Raw genomic sequence first — 20,877 nt, 5'->3', positions numbered from 1 at the left:
CAATAACCGCTTAAATGTTCCTAAAGTGTCTGACTCCACTATCACTGCAGGCAGTCCATTCCACACCCCAACCACTCTCTGCGTAAAGAACATACCTCTGATATCCTTCCTGTATCTCCCACCACGAACCCTATAGTTATGCTCCCTTGTAATAGCTCCATCCGCCCGAGGAAATAGTCTTTGAACGTTCACTCGATCTATCCCCTTCATCATTTTATAAACCTCTATTAAGTCTCCCCTCAGCCTCCTCCGCTCCAGAGAGAACAGCCCTAGCTCCCTCAACCTTTCCTCATAAGACCTACCCTCCAAACCAGGCAGCATCCTGGTAAATCTCCTCTGCACTCTTTCCAGCGCTTCTACATCCTTCTTATAGTGAGGTGACCAGAACTGCACACAATACTCCAAATGTGGTCTCACCAAGGTCCTGTACAGTTGCAGCATAACCCCACGGCTCTTAAACTCCAACCCCCTGTTAATAAAAGCTAACACACTATAGGCCTTCTTCACAGCTCTATCCACTTGAGTGGCAACCTTTAGAGATCTGTGGATATGAACCCCAAGATCTCTCTGTTCCTCCACAGTCTTCAGAACCCTACCTTTGACCCTGTAATCCACATTTAAATTAGTCCTACCAAAATGAATCACCTCACATTTATCAGGATTAAACTCCATTTGCCATTTTTCAGCCCAGCTTTGCATCCTATCTATGTCTCTTTGCAAACTACAACAGCCCTCCACCTCATCCACTACTCCACCAATCTTGGTGTCATCAGCAAATTTACTGATCCACCCTTCAGCCCCCTCCTCTAAGTCATTAATAAAAATCACAAAGAGCAGAGGACCAAGCACTGATCCCTGCAGCACTCCGCTAGCAACCTGCCTCCAATCGGAAAATTTTCCATCGACCACCACCCTCTGTCTTCGATCAGACAGCCAGTTACCTATCCAATCGGCCAACTTTCCCTCTATCCCACACCTCCTCACTTTCATCATAAGCCAACCATGGGGGACCTTATCAAACGCCTTACTAAAATCCATGTATATGACATCAACTGCCCTACCTTCATCAACACACTTAGTTACCTCCTCAAAAAATTCTATCAAATCTGTGAGGCACGACTTGCCCTTCACGAATCCGTGCTGACTATCCCGGATTAATCCGCATCTTTCTAAATGGTCGTAAATCCCATCTCTAAGGACCTTTTCCATCAATTTACCAACCACCGAAGTAAGACTAACCGGTCTATAATTACCAGGGTCATTTCTATTCCCTTTTTTAAACAGAGGAACAACATTTGCCACTCTCCAGTCCTCTGGCACCATCCCCGTGGACAGCGAGGACCCAAAGATCAAAGCCAAAGGCTCTGCAATCTCATCCCTTGCCTCCCAAAGAATCCTAGGATACATTTCATCAGGCCCAGGGGACTTATCGACCTTCAGTTTATTCAAAACTGTCAGGACATCCTCCCTCCGAACATCTATTTCCTCCAGCCTATTTGCCTGTAACTCCTTCTCTTCCTCAAAAACATGGCCCCTCTCCTTGGTGAACACTGAAGAAAAGTATTCATTCATCACCTCGCCTATCTCTACTGACTCCATACACAAGTTCCCACTACTGTCCTTGACCGGCCCTAACCTCACCCTGGTCATTCTTTTATTCCTCACATAAGAGTAAAAAGCCTTGGGGTTTTCCTTGATCCGACCCGCCAAGGACTTCTCGTGTCCCCTCCTAGCTCTCCTAAGCCCCTTTTTCAGCTCATTCCTTGCTAACTTGTAACCCTCAATCGAGCCATCTGAACCTTGTTTCCTCATCCCTACATAAGCTTCCCTCTTCCTTTTCACAAGACATTCCACCTCTTTCGTGAACCATGGTTCCCTCACTCGGCCGTTTCCTCCCTGCCTGACAGGGACATACCTATCAAGGACATCCAGTATTTGTTCCTTGAAAAAGTTCCACTTTTCATTAGTTCCTTTCCCTGACAGTTTCTGTTCCCAACTTATGCCCCCTAATTCTTGCCTAATCGCATCATAATTACCTCTCCCCCAATTGTAAACCTTGCCCTGCCGTACAGCCCTATCCCTCTCCATTGCAATAACAAAAGACACCGAATTGTGGTCACTATCTCCAAAGTGCTCCCCCACAACCAAATCTAACACTTGGCCCGGTTCATTTCCCAGTACCAAATCCAATGTGGCCTCACCTCTTGTCGGCCTATCCACATATTGTGTCAGGAAACCCTCCTGCACACACTGCACAAAAACTGCCCCATCCGAACTATTTGACCTACAAAGGTTCCAATCAATATTTGGAAAGTTAAAGTCCCCCATGACAACTACCCTGTGACCCCCACACATATCCATAATCTGCTTAGCAATTTCTTCCTCCACATCTCTATTACTATTTGGGGGCCTATAGTAAACTCCTAACAACGTGACCGCTCCTTTCCTATTTCTAACCTCAGCCCATATTACCTCAGTGTGCAGATCCCCCTCGAAGTGCTGTTGTCGTTTCCAATGCCTTTAGCCTTCATTTCAACAAATACTTGCAACCTTTTTTTTGGAGGGTTGTTGGGTGAAGAACAAATTTACAGACATTCACAACAGCGATCTTCCAGTCACAACAATCTGCAGTATCTATTGTATATCTGTAGATACATCATTGTGTCATAGAATCCCTACAGTACAGAAAGAGGCCATTTGGCCCATCGAGTCTGCACCGACCACAATCCCACCCAGGCCCTACCCCCATATCCTTACATATTTTACCCGCTAATCCATATACAGCTACAGATAGACTAACATAAATGGTATTATATAAAGCAATATTGCCTATCACTAAATCATTGTGCTCACTGTCCGAGTATAAACATAATTAGTCATCACTTTTTGCAAAGTTTTTTCTTGCTGACTTCTGGCTTGTTGAATAGTTGGTTAATGATAGGCGGATTGGTTTGACCAATCAATATCTTTTGGTGATACCGGCACAGTGGTTAGCACTGCTGCCTCACAGCGCCAGGGACCTGGGTTCGATTCCAGCCTCAGGTCACTGTCTGTGTGGAGTTTGCACCTTCTCCCCGTGTCTGCGTGGGTTTCCTCCCACAGTCTAAAGATGTGCGGGTTAGGTGGATTGGCCATGATAAATTGCCCCTTGGTGTCAGGGGACTAGCTAGGGTAAATGCATGAGGTTGTGGGGATAGGACCTGGGTGGAATTGTGGTCAGTGCAGACTTGATGGGCCGAATGGCCTCCTAGAACCATAGAAAATTACAGCTCAGAAACAGGCCTTTTGGCCCTTCTTGTCTGTGCCGAACCATTTTATGCCTAGTCCCACTGACCTGCACTTGGACCATATCCCTCCACACCCCTCTCATCCATGAACCCGTCCAAGTTTTTCTTAAATGTTAAAAGTGACCCCGCATTTACCACTTTATCCGGCAGCTCATTCCACACTCCCACCACTCTCTGCGTGAAGAAGCCCCCCCTAATATTCCCTCTAAACTTTTCTCCTTTCACCCTTAACCCATGCCCTCTGGGTTTTTTCTCCCCGCGCCTCAGCGGAAAAAGCCTGCTTGCATTCACTCTATCTATACCCATCAAAATCTTATACACCTCTATCAAATCTCCCCTCAATCTTCTACGCTCCAGGGAATAAAGTCCCAACCTATTCAATCTCTCTCTCTAACTCAGCTTCTCAAGTCCCGGCAACATCCTTGTGAACCTTCTCTGCACTCTTTCAATCTTATTTACATCCTTCCTGTAACTAGGTGACCAAAACTGTACACAATACTCCAAATTTGGCCTCACCAATGCCTTATATAACCTTACCATAACACTCCAACTTTTATACTCGATACTCCGATTTATAAAGGCCAATGTACCAAAGGCACTCTTTACAACCCTATCCACCTGTGACGTCACTTTTAGGGAACTCTGTACCTGTATTCCCAGATCCCTCTGTTCAACTGCACTCTTCAGAGTCCTACCATTTACCCTGTAGGTTCTTCTTTGGTTTGTCCTTCCAAAGTGCAATATCTCGCACTTGTCTGCGTTAAATTCCATTTGCCATTTTCCAGCCCATTTTTCTAGTTGGTCCAAATCCCTCTGCAAGCTTTGAAAACCTTCCTCACTGTCCACTACACCTCCAATCTTTGTATCATCAGCAAACTTGCTGATCCAATTTACCACATTATCATCCAGATCATTGATATAGATGACAAACAACAATGGACCCAACACCGATCCCTGCGGTACACCACTAGTCACTAGTCACTTCTGAACTGTAGAATTCTATGATTCTATGAAGTGAAAAATCCCTCTAATCTACACATCCCAGGACACAAAGGGGCAATTTTAGCATAGCCAATCAACCTAACCTGCGCATCTTTGGACTGTGGGAGGAAACCGGAGCACCCAGAGGAAACCCACACAGACACGAGGAGAATGTGCAAACTCCACACAGACAGTGACCCAAGCCAGGAATCAGACCCAGGTCCCTGGAGCTGTGAAGCAGCAGTGCTAACCACTGTGCTACCGTGCCTCCTTATACAAGTCGGTATGACAGGTAATGTACTAAAGCAAAGTACTGCAGATGTTGGAAATCAGAAAAGCAGAAAATGCTGAAAATACTCAGCACATCTGGCACCATCTTATTTTTCATTCAATCGTGGTCCGCACTCAATGAGCTTGCACCATTGCAAACATTTGCAATTCTAAAAATAAAGCCAAAAGGCTGAAATCCTCAAGCACTCGCCATTAATTCACTTGAAAATCAAAGACAAATTGGATTTGCTGCCTTTATTTCCTCCTGAATCACTCAGCTTTTCTTAATGTCTTTTTTTGCTTTAAGCTTCCAGGTTGCTCTAACCAGCTGCAGTTTTGTGGAGATGTTTTTATCCATCAGCAAGTTAACTGTTCCTCATCCACAGTGCCTCATCGTGCAGTGTTGTTCAAAAAGGGCAATGTCCAAATTTTTTTGTAATGGAAATCAAGTGTTAAAAACTGTAACTGGCCTTGATGTGACACGGAGTGACACTGCCTCCTCCAGGAAGTCTCCTGCTTCACCAGGGTGTCAGGTCACATTTATACATTGCCTTTAACATACTAAAACATCCCAAGGCTGTTCACAATAGCATGATTGGAAATAAACAGTCACCTAACCAAAGAAGCCCTTCGGGAAAGGTGCCCACAAGCTTGGTCAAAGAAATGGGTTTTAAGGAAGATCTTCGTGGAGAAATATAGTTAGGGTGAATATAGTTAATGGTGACCAAAGGGAGGGAGCAATGCAAACAAAGGGTTGTAAGGCTGGAGGAGATTACAGAAGCAAGTACAGAGAAGTAAATTAAAGATAAAATAAAGGGGCGGCACGGTAGCACAGTGGTTAGCACTGCTGCTTCACAGCTCCAGGGACCTGGGTTCGATTCCCGGCTCGGGTCACTGTCTGTGTGGATTTTGCACATTCTCCTCGTGTCTGCGTGGGTTTCCTCCGGGTGCTCCGGTTTCCTCCCACAGTCCAAAGATGTGCGGGTTAGGTTGATTGACCATGCTAAAAATTGCCCCTTAGTGACCTGGGTTGCGTAGATTAGAGGGATTAGTGGGTAAAATATGGAGGGATATGGGGGTAGGGCCTGGGTGGGATTGTGGTCGGTGCAGACTCGATGGGCCGAATGGCCTCTTTCTGTACTGTAGGGTTTCTATGATTTCTATGATAAGAATGATCAGTTAGAAAATAAGAAACTTGGACTTGGCTAATCATACAGGAATGAGGGTAGAGTTGGCTGGAGTGGACTGGGAAATTAGTTCAGCAGGAAAGACAACAATGACAGATGTTTATGGAAATAGTTCACCATTCACAACAAAGCTGTATCCTAGTGAGGAAGGAGGATTCTAGGAAGGGGATAAATCAACCATGGTTAACCAAGTTAAAGATAGTATGTAACTGAAAAACCCCAAAAAAAGGGAGAAGGTAAACTATGAGGGTAAACTGGCAAGTAATATAAAAACGGACAGCAAGAGCTTCTTTACATATATAAAAAGGAAGACAGAGGCCAAAGTGAACAAAGTGGGAGTCAGACTAGCTGACTTCAATAACAGGAGAGAGTAGAATGCTTGAAAACACACTTCAGTTGTCACAGCATTCCAGACATTGTGATGAGTGACAATGGCCCTCAGCTCATTAAGTAGAATTGAGCTGCTTCTTGAAGAATTGGGAGATTTAACACTACACATCATCTCAGCACTATCCCCAATTGAATGGAAAGGCTGAAGTGACAGTAAAAATCGCCAATGGAATGAAGAAATTAGACAAATCTACCACAGCTGTATACAAGGCAATCCTCAAGTGAACAAACACATTGAAGGTATGGAAAATAGTCCAAAGATTAATGTCATGCCACATACAAACTGCTCTTCCAATGGCGAAACTACTAAAAGATGAGACAGCAACAAACCAAATTTTCATTTTGAGACAATAGTTCAACCACTATCAGAGTTGGGCATTGGGGAATTGGTCAGGCTACAAACCCTGGACGCTCTGAACAGGAGGCAGCCAATGTGGCAACTTGGGTCATTCATAGAGCAGTTTTCACTGGGATCACACGTGGAAATGAATGACCAAATATACCAACATAATCACAGGCACAAACCACTAGAAACGCTGTGTCTTCACTGCAGGCGGCCAATCAGCAAGAAAGGATCTCACCAGCTGCGCACAAAACCAAATCATCAGTTCCCGAGGTCCAGCAATCCCCAACAAGGAAATACGACCACAAACTTACCCTGGCAACAAGTGCCATGGAAACAACACATCCCAGCCAAGGATCATCACTCAGATGAACAACCAAAGACAACGTGTACTATTAAAATACTTGCACAATTTCACGACTACATGGGCTATGCATGTGCAGAGATTGATATATAGAACAATGGCCAGTTTGTGGATGTATGGATATAATGGGTAACTCACAGTTACACATGATAGTGTATGCAAAGTTGTCTTTTGTTAGGTAAAGGGAGATGTTTGATTTTGAAATTCAATCATTGCTACACGTCCTGCCTGGTTTGCTGTTGTCATGTGACTTCTGCCATGAGCGATTCCTCACAGATATCTTACAGTCAATAAAGATTCTACACTAGAGAGTGTGTCCATGAGCTCACTTCCTGTTCAGAGTAGTAGTGAATTCTTCCAACATCCTGATATAAACATTTATCTGTTCACCACCCCATTACCACAAAGATAAACTGATCATTTTGGTGGGAAGTTATAATGTAAATTGGCTGCAAAATCTATCTATAGAAGACTGAAAATTAGTCTCAGCTCATTATAAATCAGGCAGTGAAATTTATATTGCCTGGCAAAGTGTTTACCCAGATAACAGTTATCGAAAATCACTCGTTTCTTAGCAATGATAGATAATGTCGAAGAAATAACAAATATGGAAGACTCATCAAAATGGGACAGAAATTAGTTCAGAAATGTAACATGATTTTTTTTGTATACACAGTACTGGTGTTATTTATTAATCAGCGATACAAGAGCATGTTATACACCATATATCACTTTGAATTTGCCACTATAACTGCACCGACCAATCTGCTTTATTATCACAGATACAAGAAATGATTTAGTTTGTTTTAAATCCATTGAAAAACACATTCAATATGGTAACTAATGCACAGTGTTTATTCACCTGTTTGGGGTTTACATATTTTTTAAAGCATCAATTCTGGTCCTCAATCTAAAAATCAAAAGTATTTGCTGGGTGAACGGGAGTTTTTTGGAAGTATTTTCCAAAAAGTGCCATTTACTATGTTCCAATCAGCAAAAATATGAAATTCATTTTAACCCCGTGCTGTCAATGAGGAATTTTTCTCAATTTTCCCCTAAATGTCAGGGAGCAAAGATTTTCTCTTTCCAATTTGTACTGAAATTGGAGCCTGTGTATAAAAATTCTCAAATACCTGGAAAGAAAATTCCCCTTCGAGAGTAATAAATGAATGTGTTCCCCGAAAAGAGGAGGGAATCCAGCAGCTGAAGAAATTTTATCTTTTTGAGCACTGTGTACAAGTGCATCTTCCCCGTGGCTGCCCACTGTCCAACCTCAATCAAACTCAACATTTCTCAGCCGAAATATTAGTGAAATGTTACAGGAAATAAAGAAACTTGATCCTCTACACCAACTCATTCATGATCAGTCGACAGCACCGATGGTAGTTGTGGTGATAAATTATGACATTATTTACAATCACGTAAAGAAAATACATGAAGACGGAAACTATCTCCACTCAAGTGGCCAATACAAAAAATCTTCTTTGCCAAATCACAGGTTGAAATTGAACAGCAGGACCACAAATTGGCAAACACTGTTGTGGGTGAGGAAGAAATGATTCCAATCTCTTATACAGGTCACATCAGGCCTTGGATTAATTTCATTACATTGTACCATAAATAACAGTCTTATTGACAAAATCATGTCAAAGAAATTATCAAATATGGGAGACTTGGCAAAATGAAACAGAAAACGAGTTCAGAAATGTTACAAGCATCAAGACGAATCCTAGTTTTCTCCCTGTACTGAACAGCCAAGCTTCTGGTATTTCCCATAATCATAAAACAGAATCTAGCATGTGCAAAAAATGCATCTTGCATATTTTGCTTCTGTGTGCTGCACTCTTCCTTCTAACCTTACATGCAGTTTTTACAAGCCAAAAAAAATTAGTCACTTACAATCAGTGTTAACGTTATGTATATTTAAGGTGATTTTGTCTATATTAAAGGCAGACAGCATCTCTCAATGGCAGTTGTACTTGTTTGTAGCACAAAAAAGAGGAAGTTTTATGTCCGTGATTGGAGTGGGAGCCTCAATGTTAAATCTGCAAAATGACTCATGCCTGGTTGTTTGCTTTGACGTTTGATGTGTTCAAGTGTTCTCACCTTCAAAATAATAAAACATCGATCAGACAGTTGATAATAAAAAGTGAAGGTCAATAGAAAACAAGCACCTACAACACACAATAGATCACAATTCAATCGCTATCTAAGAATAATTTCAAATGCAGGAATTTTCAAATATGAGACTAAAGAATCAAATACCCTCTGCTGCAAAACTCTTTAATCTCGATTTTAATCTCTAATCTTCATTTCTTTTTATTTCCTCATTAATTCCCACATCATTTATGTACAGGAACAGGATGAAGCCATTCAACTTCAGCATGGTTTTGTAAGAGGGAGGTCGTGCCTTACAAATTTGGTGGAGTTTTTTGAGGAAGTGACAAAAACGGTTGACGAAGGAAGGGCCGTGGATGTCGTCTATATGGATTTCAGTAAGGCATTTGACAAAGTCCCTCATGGCAGGTTGGTTAAGAAGGTTAAGGCTCATGGGATACAAGGAGAGGTGGCTAGATGGCTAGAAAACTGGCTTGGCCACAGGAGAAAGAGGGTAACAGTTGAAGGGTCTTTTTCCGGCTGGAGGTCTGTGACCAGTGGTGTTCCGCAGGGCTCTGTACTGGGACCTCTGCTATTTGTGATATATATAAATGCTTTGGAAGAAGGTGTAACTGGTGTTATCAGCAAGTTTGCGGATGACACGAAGATGGCTGGACTTGCGGATAGCGATGAACACTGTCGGACAATACAGCAGGATATAGAAAGGCTGGAAAATTGGGCGGAGAAATGACAGATGGAATTTAATCCAGATAAATGCGAAGTGATGCATTTTGGAAGAACTAATGTAAGGGGGAGTTATACAATAAATGGCAGAGCCATCAAGAAAGAGTATAGAAACACAGAGGGACCTAGGTGTGCAAGTCCACAAATCCTTGAAGGTGGCAGCACAGGTGGAGGTGGTGGTGAAGAAGGCATATGGTATGCTTGCCTTTATAGGATGGGGTATAGAGTATAAAAGCTGGAGTCTGATGTTGCAGCTGTATAGAACGCTGGTTAGGCCACATTTGGAGTACTGTGTCCAGTTCTGGTCGCCGCACTACCAGAAGGACGTGAAGGCTTTAGAGAGAGTGCAGAGAAGGTTTACCAGGATGTTGCCTGGTATGGAGGGTCTTAGCTATGAGGAGAGATTGGGTAGACTGGGCTTGTTCTCCCTGGAAAGACGGAGAATGAGGGGAGACCTAATAGAGGTGTACAAAATTATGAAGGGTATAGATAGGGTGAACAATGGGAAGCTTTTTCCCAGGTCGGAGGTGACGATCACGAGGGGTCACGGGCTCAAGGTGAGAGGGGCGAGGTATAACTCAGATATCAGAGGGACGTTTTTTTACACAGAGAGTGGTGGGGGCCTGGAATGCGCTGCCAAGTAGGGTGGTGGAGGCAGACACGCTGGCATCGTTTAAGACTTACCTGGATGGTCACATGAGCAGTCTGGGAATGGAGGGATACAAACGAATGGTCTAGTTGGACCAATGAGCGGCGCAGGCTTGGAGGGCCAAAGGGCCTGTTTCCTGTGCTGTTTTTTGTTCTTAACTCATTGAGCCTAGCTGTAACTATTCAATGAGAACATGGTTGACCTGTGAGCTAACTCGACATGCTACCTTGGCCTCATAACCTTAATTTATACAATGAGCAAAGGACAAATGGAGGGCCTTCAGTGGTTACTGAAGTATTGACACTGGTGTTGGGTATTGGAATTAGGAGCTGTGTACCAGAATAAAGACTAACTTCTGATTTTTTTATTCGTTCATGGGACATGGGTGACACTGGCTGGCCAGCATTTTTTATCCATCCCTAGCTGCTCTTGGAGGGCAGTTGAGAGTCAACCACATTGCTGTGGCTCTGGAGTCACACGTGGGACAGACCAGGTAAGGATGACAGATTTCCTTCCCTAAAGGACATTGGGCTATGAGGAGAGGTTGAATAAACTAGGATTGTTTTCACTGGAAAAACGGAGGATTTCATTCCCTAAAGGACATTTGTGAACCAGATGGGTTTTTCCGACAATCGACAATGGTTTCATGGTCATCAGTAGATTCTTAATTCCAGATTTTCTTTCATTGAATTCAAATTCCACCATCTGCTGTGGCGGGATTCGAACCCGGGTCCCCAGAACATTAGCTGAGTTTCTGGGTTAACAGTCTAGTGATAATGCCACTTGGCGATCGCTTCTCCTTCAGCAACTGGCTTTAAGCAGCTTAACAAATTTAGACCTCCATAGAATGTCAATCTCAAGATTTAAAACTAATATTTGATCCAGCATCAAATGTCATTCATGGAGGAGAGATTCAAATGTCTTCCACGATTGTGTGTGGAAGTGTTTCCGACCTGGTGCCAATTGATAGGTAACGGTTCCTAGTCCAAAATTCCTGCAGAAATAGTTCCTCTCTAGCTATTGTTTCCTCTAAAATCTTGAAAACCTTGATCACATCATCCCTCAATCATTCACTCCGTCCATGAATATTTCTTTGTAATTTTATGCTTCCAACTGCACGGCTCACAATGCCGTCTATTCTTGTGTCAGTGGCAAACAATTTTTAAAAACATCTATTTTATCCTCTAAGCCAGTGGTTCCCAAAGGGTGCGGCGCGCCACACTGGTGGCGGCGAGAGAGGATGGCAAGTGTGGCGGGAAGATTCAAGGACAATCAAAGAAACATTTAAACATGGATTAGATATTTTTCCAAAGTGATTGTTTTATATTTTCTGGATGTCCCATGATATTATAAAGTAGTTGTGTTCTATGTTATGAATCAAGCACTGCTAGGAGTTGTTTTTTTTGTTTTTGAATGTATTTCTTATCAATAAAAAATTTGGTGTGGCACGAGCAAATTTTTATTCCGAAAGTGCGGCCCAGTGAAAAAAGTTTGGGAACCACTGCTCTAAGCTGTCAATAAGTACAGCAAATGTTTGAGGCCCCAACTCAGAACCTTGTGAGATACCATCACCAAGTCACACCCTGACAATGAGTTCCTGCCCATTATTCCTACTCTCTCTCGCCATTCAATTTTCTAACCGGGTTAATAATTTACCTTCAATTCCATGAGATTTAACCATAACTAGAGTGGTGAAGGAGGCATTCTGCATGCTTGGTTTCATCGGTCAGAACATTGAATACAGGAGTGTCTTATTGAAGTTGTACAAAACATTGGTAAGGCCACACTTGGAATACTGTGTGCAGTTCTGGTCATCCTACTATAGAAAGGATATTATTAAACTGTAGCGAGTGCAGAAAACATTTACTAGAATGTTGCCGGGACTTGATGGTTTGGGTTATAAGGAGAGGCTGGATAGACTGGGACATTTTCCCTCTGGAGCACAGGAGGCTGAGGGGTGATCTTATAGAGGTCTATAAAATAATGAGGGGCACAGATCAGCTAGATCGTCAATATTTTTTCCCAAAGGTAAGGGAGTTTAAAAGTAGAGGGCATAGGTTTAAGGTGAGAAGGGAGAGATACAAAAGTATCCAGAGGGGCAACTGTTTCACACAGAGTGGAGAGTGTCTGGAACAAGCTGCCAGAGGTAATAGTAGAGGCGGGTACAATTTTGTCTTTTAAAAAGCATTTAGATAGTTACATGGGTACGATGGGTATAGAGGGATATGGGTCAAATGGGGGCAATTGGGATTAGTTTAGGGATTTTTTAAAAAAAGGGGGGCATGGACAAGTTGGGTCGAAAGGTCTGTTTCCATGCTGTAAATCTATTACTCTATGACTAGCACTCTCGACGTGGAGATGCCGGTGTTGGACTGGGGTTAACACAGTAAGAAGTCTCACAACAACAGGTTAAAGTCCAACAGGTTTATTTGGTAGCAAAAGCCACTAGCTTTCGGAGCGCTGCCCCTTCGTCAGGTTACCTGACGAAGGGGCAGCGCTCCGAAAGCTAGTGGCTTTTGCTACCAAATAAACCTGTTGGACTTTAACCTGGTGTTGTGAGACTTCTTCCTGTGTTTAGCACTCTCTTACCAGGGGCTTTGTTAAATGCCTTCTTGAAATTATATAAAGCAACAAAGGCAATAAGAGATGGACAATAAACGCTGGCCCAGGCATGGATGAATTAAAAGATGCACTGGCATTCCCATGTTGGCTACCACCACTTCTTCAAAACAAAAATCACTCTGATTCATTCAGAATTCTTTACAAATCGTCGTTGGTTCTCTCTGATCAACTGAGAAATCTTGAGGTGTTCAGTCTTCCTATCCTTAAATATAGACTGTGGGAATTTCCTGATGACAGATATTAGATCTATAATTCCTTGGTCTCACTGAAATAATGGAGTGACGAGTGCAATTTTCTAACCTGAAGACATAGTTCCTGATGTGAGAAAACTTTGCTGGATTATGAGGATATCTGCATTGCCCACACCTTTCACACATTGGGACAGAAATGACCTGATTCTGGGATTTATCATTCTTTAGTGCTATAACTTTATTACTATTAAGCTTATTTTTGATGACTCCAATTCTCTGATACTAGTTTTCTTGATCTATCCAGCACACTGACCTTTTCCTTAACTAGAAATACTGACACAAAGTAATTATTCAACACATCTACCAATTCCTGATTTTCATTTACCATTTTATCAGTTTTCAAAGGCCCACAATGCTCCCAACGGCTCACTTTCACGCAATCCATATTTTTAGCTCTTACAATCTGTTAATCAGTAAGGGAATTGAGGGTTATGGGGATAAGGCGGGAAGGTGGAGTTGATTATATCAGATCAGTCACGATCTCACTGAATGGTGGAGCAGACTTGATGGGCTGAATGGCCTACTTCTGCTCCTACATCTTATGATCTTATGGTTTTGTCAACTTTTGTTGATCATTGTATTTAGCCCAGTCACCATGTAGAACCATTGAAATGATACAGCACAGAAGGGGGCCATTTGGCCCATCTCGCCCATGCCCACCCAGACACAGCCTATAGCACATAATGTGCAGATCCAGGGGACTTTAGGGTTCCTGCAACCACCATCAACTCGTGCAGCGAATTCCAGACACCCACCATCTGTATAAAAATAGGATGTGCACTTTTTATTGTCTTTTTGTAAGTTTTTCCTTTATTTTCACATTGTCCCTGTTGTTTTTGGCAAGTAGTGTTTGCTCCTTAAGAATATAACCTGGTTCAGAATCACATTCTTTTTTTTAAAAAATCAGCTCCCACTGATCTTTTACTGAATTACACATTAGCTGATTTGCTGAAACGATCACAAAGTTTCTGTCTGCACTGACTGAAGTCAACCTTACCGAAAGCGAAACTCATGGCAATGCTATTTACTAAATCTAGCCCTTTACCAAATCTAAGTTAGCAAATTCCCTTGCTGGTTCTAGGGATATTGCTGCATATCCTTTCACAAATAGAGCTGTGAAGAAGGCCTATAGTGTGTTAGCTTTTATTAACAGGAGGTTGGAGTTTAAGAGCCGTGGGGTTATGCTGCGACTGTACAGGACCTTGGTGAGACCACATTTGGAATATTGTGTGCAGTTCTGGTCACCTCACTATAAGAAGGATGAGGAAGCGCTGGAAAGAGTGCAGAGGAGATTTACCAGGATGCTGCCTGGTTTGGAGGGTAGGTCATATGAGGAAAGGTTGAGGGAGCTAGGGCTGTTCTCTCTGGAGTGGAGGAGGCTGAGGGGAGACTTAATAGAGGTTTATAAAATGATGAAGGGGATAGATAGAGTGAACGTTCGAAGACTATTTCCTCGGGTGGATGGAGCTATGACAAGGGGGCATAACTATAGGGTTCATGCTGGGAGATATAGGAAGGATGTCCGAGGTAGGTTCTTTACTCAGAGAGTGGTTGGGGTGTGGGATGGACTGCCTGCAGTGATAGTGGAGTCAGACACTTTAGGAACATTTAAGCGGTTATTGGATAGGCACATGGAGCACACCAAGATGATAGGGAGTGGGATAGCTTGATCTTGGTTTCAGATAAAGCTCGGCACAACATTGTGGGCCGAAGGGCCTGTTCTGTGCTGTACTGTTCTATGTTCTAAATATATCCCTTCAGCTAGACTGACTGGGGATACTGATTTTCAAACAAAGTCATTCTAAGAAGCTTCACTAAAGAATGTATAAAATCACACGAGTTTGACATTAATCACAGATATTAAATGAATATCTATCCGCCCTATTTCAAAGAATGACCTCATTAAATTATAGAAAGATAGTTTCAGAACAAATTTCAAAATAGAATCGTTTCAAATAGTTCAAAACATTCTATTGACATAGAATCATCGCACGGTTACAGCACAGGAGCTGCTCTTTCACTGCTGTGTTGGCTCTCTGCCAAAATCCCAGGCCAAAATTTCATGGATTCCACCACCCCCCCCCCCCCCCCCCCCCCCCCCCCCACTTTACCGCTCCACCCCACTCGTCACCTATTTTTTTCTGGTTGTTGAAAGGCCACTGAGAGGCGGCAGAGCACTGAGACGGCAGAATGAACAGCGAGTTGTAGCAATATACATTGGTACAGACAATATAGACATAAAGAGGGATATGGCCCTGCAGTACTCAAGAGAGGTGTCCCAGAAGGATTATAATGAGAAACTTTAATGATCCAAACATAGACTAGGATAGGTAGAGTATTCTTTATCCGAAACCCTTGGGGCCATTTACATTTCAAATTTCAGATAATTTTGGTTTTTGAAAACCGCAAATAGAATTACATTACAACAGCTGAAGCCTGGGCTAGCTATAGTCTAAAGAAAATAAAATGGCTGTAAAAGTCAGATGTATCCCTAAATAACAAATACAGGGCATGTAGAGTAAGTTTATTTTTGACATGTTCACCATAAAAATCGCAAGGTAAACAGTTCAGACAAACAACTGACTTCCTGTGCTAAAGGTGGATGAGGTTAAAATAAAAGTGCAGTTTCTGGATAGGTTTGATATTCAGATTCAGGGATAAAGGATACTTGACCTGTAATGTAAAGGGCACTAACTTGGAGTTTTGTGATGTGGCAACTGCGAGGCCTGATGTGAGGGACATGGACTTCCAAAGGTCAACTGATACATTGCTACACAGCAGACTGAAGAGTCCTTCCTGGGGTACAAGAGCAGAGGGACCTGGGTATACAATCTGCATTACTCATTGAAGGTGGCAGCAAAGATGGAGAGAGCAGTTAATACAGCATGCTGTATCCTGGGCTTCATTAATATGAGTACAAGAGCAAGGAGGTTATGCTGAATTTGTATAAGACACTAGTTCAGCCTCATCTGGGGTATGGCATCCAATTAGGGCAATGCGCTTTAGGAAGGTGAAGACATTGGAGAGTGTGCAGAAAAGATTCACCAATTAGGATTCAGAGATGAGAAACTTCAGTCATGAGGATAGATTGGAGAGAACAAAGAAAAGTACAGCCCTCGGCCCTCCAAGCCCGTGCCAATCATGATGCCCCAACGAAAAAACCTTCTGTCCTTACTCGGTCTGTATCCCTCTATTCCCTCCCTATCCATGCACCCATCCAGATGCCTCTTAAATGTTGCTAATGTGTCTGCTTCCACCACCTCCTCTGGCAGCGCGTTCCAGACACCCACCACTCTCTGCGTGAAAAACTTCTCCCGCACATCTTCCTTAAACTTTCCCCCTCTCACCTTAAACCTGTGCCCTATTGTAATTGACACTTCCACCCTGGGGAAAAGCCTCTGACTATCCACCCTGTTTATGCCTCTCATAATTTTGTAGACCTCTATCAGGTCTCCTCTCAGCCTCTCTATTTCCGGTGAAAACAATCCTAGTTCATTCAACCTCTCCTCATAGCCAACGCCCTTGAGACCAGGTAACATCCTGGTGAATTTTCTTTGCACTCTCTCCAAAGCTTCCACGTCTTCTGGTAGTGTGGTGACCAGAACTGCACGGAATTCTCCAAATGCGGCCTAACCACGGTTTTATATAGTTGCAACATGAATTCCCAATTCTTGTACTCAATGCCATATGCTTTCTTAATCACCTTGGCCATCTGCATTACCACTTCTAGGGAGAGTTTATTTATTAAATTAGTCACAAGTAAGGCTACATTAACACTGCAATGAAGTTACTGTGAAATTGCCCTGTGGACCTACACGCCAAGATCCCTCTGTATTTAATGTTCCTAAGAGTTCTGCCATTCACACCCAAATTTGATCCTCCAAAATGCACCACCTCGCATTTGTCTGGATTAAACTCCATCTGCCATTTCTGTGCCCAAGTCTCCAATCTATCTCTATCCTGTTGTATCCTCTGACAATCCCCGGCACTATCAGCAACTCCACCAATTTTTGTGTCATCCGCAAACTTACTAATCAGACCAGCTACATTTTCCTCCAGATCATTTATATACACTTCAAACAACAGAGGTCCCAGCACTGATCCCTGTGGAACACCACTAGCTACAGATCTCCATTCTGAGAAACACCCTTCCATTGTTACTCTCTGTCTTCAATGGGACTGTTGGGATCATGGGAGGTTGTGATTGTTCTCCTTGAGGAGAATTTCTCCCAAGAGGAGATTTGATAGAGATGTTCAAAATCACAAAGGGCTGAACAGGGTCAATAGGGAGAAACTGTTCCCACCCATAAAAGAACTGAAAATGAACGGACATTGATTTATAAAAGCAGCTAAAGAGACGAGGAGAAATCTTTCACACAGCGGGTGGTCCAGGGTCTGGAATGCACTGCCCAAGCGTGTGGTGGAGGCAGGTCCCGTCGAAACATTCAAAAGGTAATTAGACCGTTATCTCAAAAGGAAGTGTGTGCAGGGTTACAGGAAGGTGGTAGGAGGATGGTACTCAATGAACTGCTCATTCGAGAGTCACTGCAGACACGATGGGCTGAATGGCCTCTGTGCACAGTAACAACTCAGTGATTCAAGCATGTTCTGAAATGACAACAGCGATGCACCATAGCTGCATGTTCTGTCCTTACCATGATTTTGGTATCAGCAAAGCCATGTTTTTGGGCGAGATTCCATAAATTCACTGCTAACTGATTAAGTTTATTGTTTTGCAGATCTCCATGTGAAACAATACTGTTAAACAAAGATAAGGCCAAGGCACTCTGTCGCTTCATAGTCTGTAAAATAGAAGAGGCATTAGAAAGCATTTTACATCAATAACAAAATCAAATAATCTTAATACAGACACACCCCGCGATCCTGTATATTATTATTCAGGTTGGGTCTATTTAAAAAATGATAAATTCCATATATCTATTCTCAGGATGTGACCATCACTTCCAAGGCCAACACTTGTTGTCTATCTCTAATTACCCTTGGGAAGGTACTGGTGACCCACCTTCTTGAACCGCTGCTGTCCATGTGGAGTAGGTACATCCACAATGCTGTTAGGAAGGGAGTTTCAGTGTTTTGAGCCAGAGACAGTAAATGAACAGCTGATACAGTTCCAAGCCAGGATGGTGAGTGACTTGGAGGGGAACTTGCAGTTAGTGATGGTGTTCCTATACATCTGCTGTCTTTGTCCTTCTGGGTAGTAGCGTTTGTGGGCTTAGAAAATGTTGCCCATGGTGGCTTGGTGAGTTACTGCATTACGTCTTGTAAATGATACCGTTAGGAACAATGTATGACTTTAGGTTTAATTTGTATTTTGTACTCGAGTGTTAAGAAAAGTGAAACCTGTTTTTGTTTAATTTAGAAGTTTTTGTGAGCTGGGTGCCGGGAAGTCTGGGGCTCTGTTTGTATACATGGATTTTTAATGAGAGTTTTACAACTCCTGAAGTGAAGAGATAGGCTTGAGTGAAGGCACAAATAAACAAAGTAGAAAAAACTGTGCTATTATCCAGCAAATCGTCAAAGTGGGAATGTTTGCCGCTGATTGCACAATGTTCAGCACCATTCGCAACTCCCCAGAGACTGAAGCAGTCCATGTCCAAATGCAGCAAGATCTGGACAATATCCCGGCTTGCGCTGACAAGTAGCAAGTAACATTTGCACCACACGACTGCCAGATAATGACCATCATCAATAAGAGAGAAACTAATCATCGTCCCATGACACTCAATGACATTCCCATCGCTGAATATCCCAATATCCACACATTCACCACCCTCTGGGTGAAGAAATTTCTCCTCTCCTCAGTTCTAAAAGGTTTACCCCTTATTCTCAAACTATGACCCCTAGATCTGGACTTCTCACGATTGGGAACATTCTTTCTGAATCTACCCTGTCTGATCAGAAGTTGTGATGATACAAGCAGCAGCAAAATAGATTTTGTCTTTACTTCAGAGGCCGCCTTCAATCTTATTTACGCCATTAAGACAATATCATTTAATTTGAAACCACAGCTATCCCTCAAGGTTCCTCTGGTTTCTACATTACCCCATTAACGATTCCAGTATCAATCTCCAGAGCTTCTATAAAGCCTGACATTAACAGGAAACATGAAAGTCAATTATTTACAGCACAGCATGAAATGCCGTTCTAATTCAAAGGAGCTCAGTGTGACTGACTGGCATTGACACATGTGCGTGAGATACTTATTTTTTAGAAAATAAAAAAGCACCAGTTCTGAATAGAGCTCAGGTTTGGCTGGGTGGCTTTTCCCCGACAGAACCACGTTATTATAACTAGCTGCTTCTGCATAACAGAATAGGAAATTTGAATTATCTGCAAGCTTATTCTGACCATATTTTTCACCAATGAAATCACGTTTCTTTAGTTTTCCTCCCGTGGGTCTCGATTGTTGGTCTAATTTCAGACACCAGCCAATTGAATAGCAATCCAATAACCACTGTCCCCATTTGATATTCTCTCCCCAAGGCATCACAGTCCCCAAGGAGGCCACCAGCACCTTTTGCTGCGAGTGCTTTACTCGGCTCTGCATTAGTTCTCCACATTGACTGGCGTGTTTCATTGCATTATTTATAGTTTTCTTTAAAAAGCACAATAGGAAAGAAAATCAATTAAAAAATAATCGGCAGGCTGTCACTGAAAGAGCAGTCATAAATATTCTTCACATTTACTTTAATTATACCATATATACCACTATTTCCTCGGGTGAATGGAGCGGTAACTAGGGGGCATAACTATAGGGTTCATGGTGGGAGATATAGGAAGGATATCAGAGGTAGGTTCTTTACTCAGAGAGTGGTTGGGGTGTGGAATGGACTGCCTGCAGGGATAGTGGAATCAGAAACTTTAGGAACATTTAAGAAGCTATTGGATAGGCACATGGAGTACTTCGGGATGATAGGGAGGAAATAGCTTGATCTGGGTTTCAGACAAAGCTCGGCACAACATCATGGGCCGAAGGGCCTGTTCTGTGCTGTACTGTTCTATGTTCTATGTATCTATATTCTATATAAAAACAGGCAAAGTACCAAATCCTGGGGAGATTAAAGGAAAAATGCTTCAACAATATATAAATAAAAGAATTGGAATTCCAATAAAGCCATGAACCAGAGGGTGGGTCTGTAAAAATTCACAAAATAAATCTGGGGTAAGATTCCCTTCAGACTGTGTCACAGATGCAGCATTTATCTGCTTCACTGCATTAGAAATTCTGCATTTTCCTCTTTCTATATAGAAATTAGTCAAGGTAAAAATGTCACATTTAAATTGGTTTCTATAAACTGTTAGCTCAATGTGATAGGGCCTTGCGGTTTGAATGTGAATATTTTCATGTCTATTTGAAGAGGGGTAAACATCGACTCCCCTAATTTACCACTCCAGGTCTGGCTGGAACAGGGGTTTTTGTGAATTTAGTGAGGATGTGCTTTCCCAATAATACTGGAGTCCCACTACGTACACTTTAATATTATAAAGAATTAATCAGACATGTTTTCTGAGCTTAAGTCAAAGAACGAGATAAGTTTATTGACCCATCCGCTCAAACTTAAAAAAGGGTAAATTGTAACCCTCATTCATACCTCTCACACATTCCCGGAGATACAACACAAACACGCATGTACACATGGTAGAAAATGAGGATAGACTTGAGGATATTTT

The 20,877-nt window shown here is 42.5% G+C and overlaps 1 protein-coding gene across 2 annotated transcripts in view; it reads right to left on the bottom strand.

Annotated features, from left to right (window-relative positions):
• Positions 1 to 7,460: 7,460 nt before the first annotated feature.
• vps35l (VPS35 endosomal protein sorting factor like) overlaps positions 7,461 to 20,877 on the bottom strand; it is a 153,927-nt gene continuing 140,510 nt past the window's right edge. The window contains exons 29-30 of one of the 2 annotated variants that reach the window (XM_078240938.1): positions 17,841 to 17,987; positions 7,461 to 8,928 (exon numbers count right to left, since the gene is read on the bottom strand). In XM_078240938.1, the coding sequence (XP_078097064.1) occupies positions 8,830 to 8,928; positions 17,841 to 17,987 (246 nt within the window). In that variant the 3' untranslated portion in view covers positions 7,461 to 8,829. The remainder of the gene's footprint in view (positions 8,929 to 17,840; positions 17,988 to 20,877) is intronic. The other variant, XM_078240937.1, reaches the window with a different exon arrangement.

Source organism: Mustelus asterias, chromosome 23 (genome assembly GCF_964213995.1).
Source record: "Mustelus asterias chromosome 23, sMusAst1.hap1.1, whole genome shotgun sequence".
NCBI lineage: Eukaryota > Metazoa > Chordata > Chondrichthyes > Carcharhiniformes > Triakidae > Mustelus > Mustelus asterias.
The sequence above is the reverse complement of the archived record's forward strand: the minus strand, read 5'-3'. Positions and strand labels throughout refer to the sequence as shown.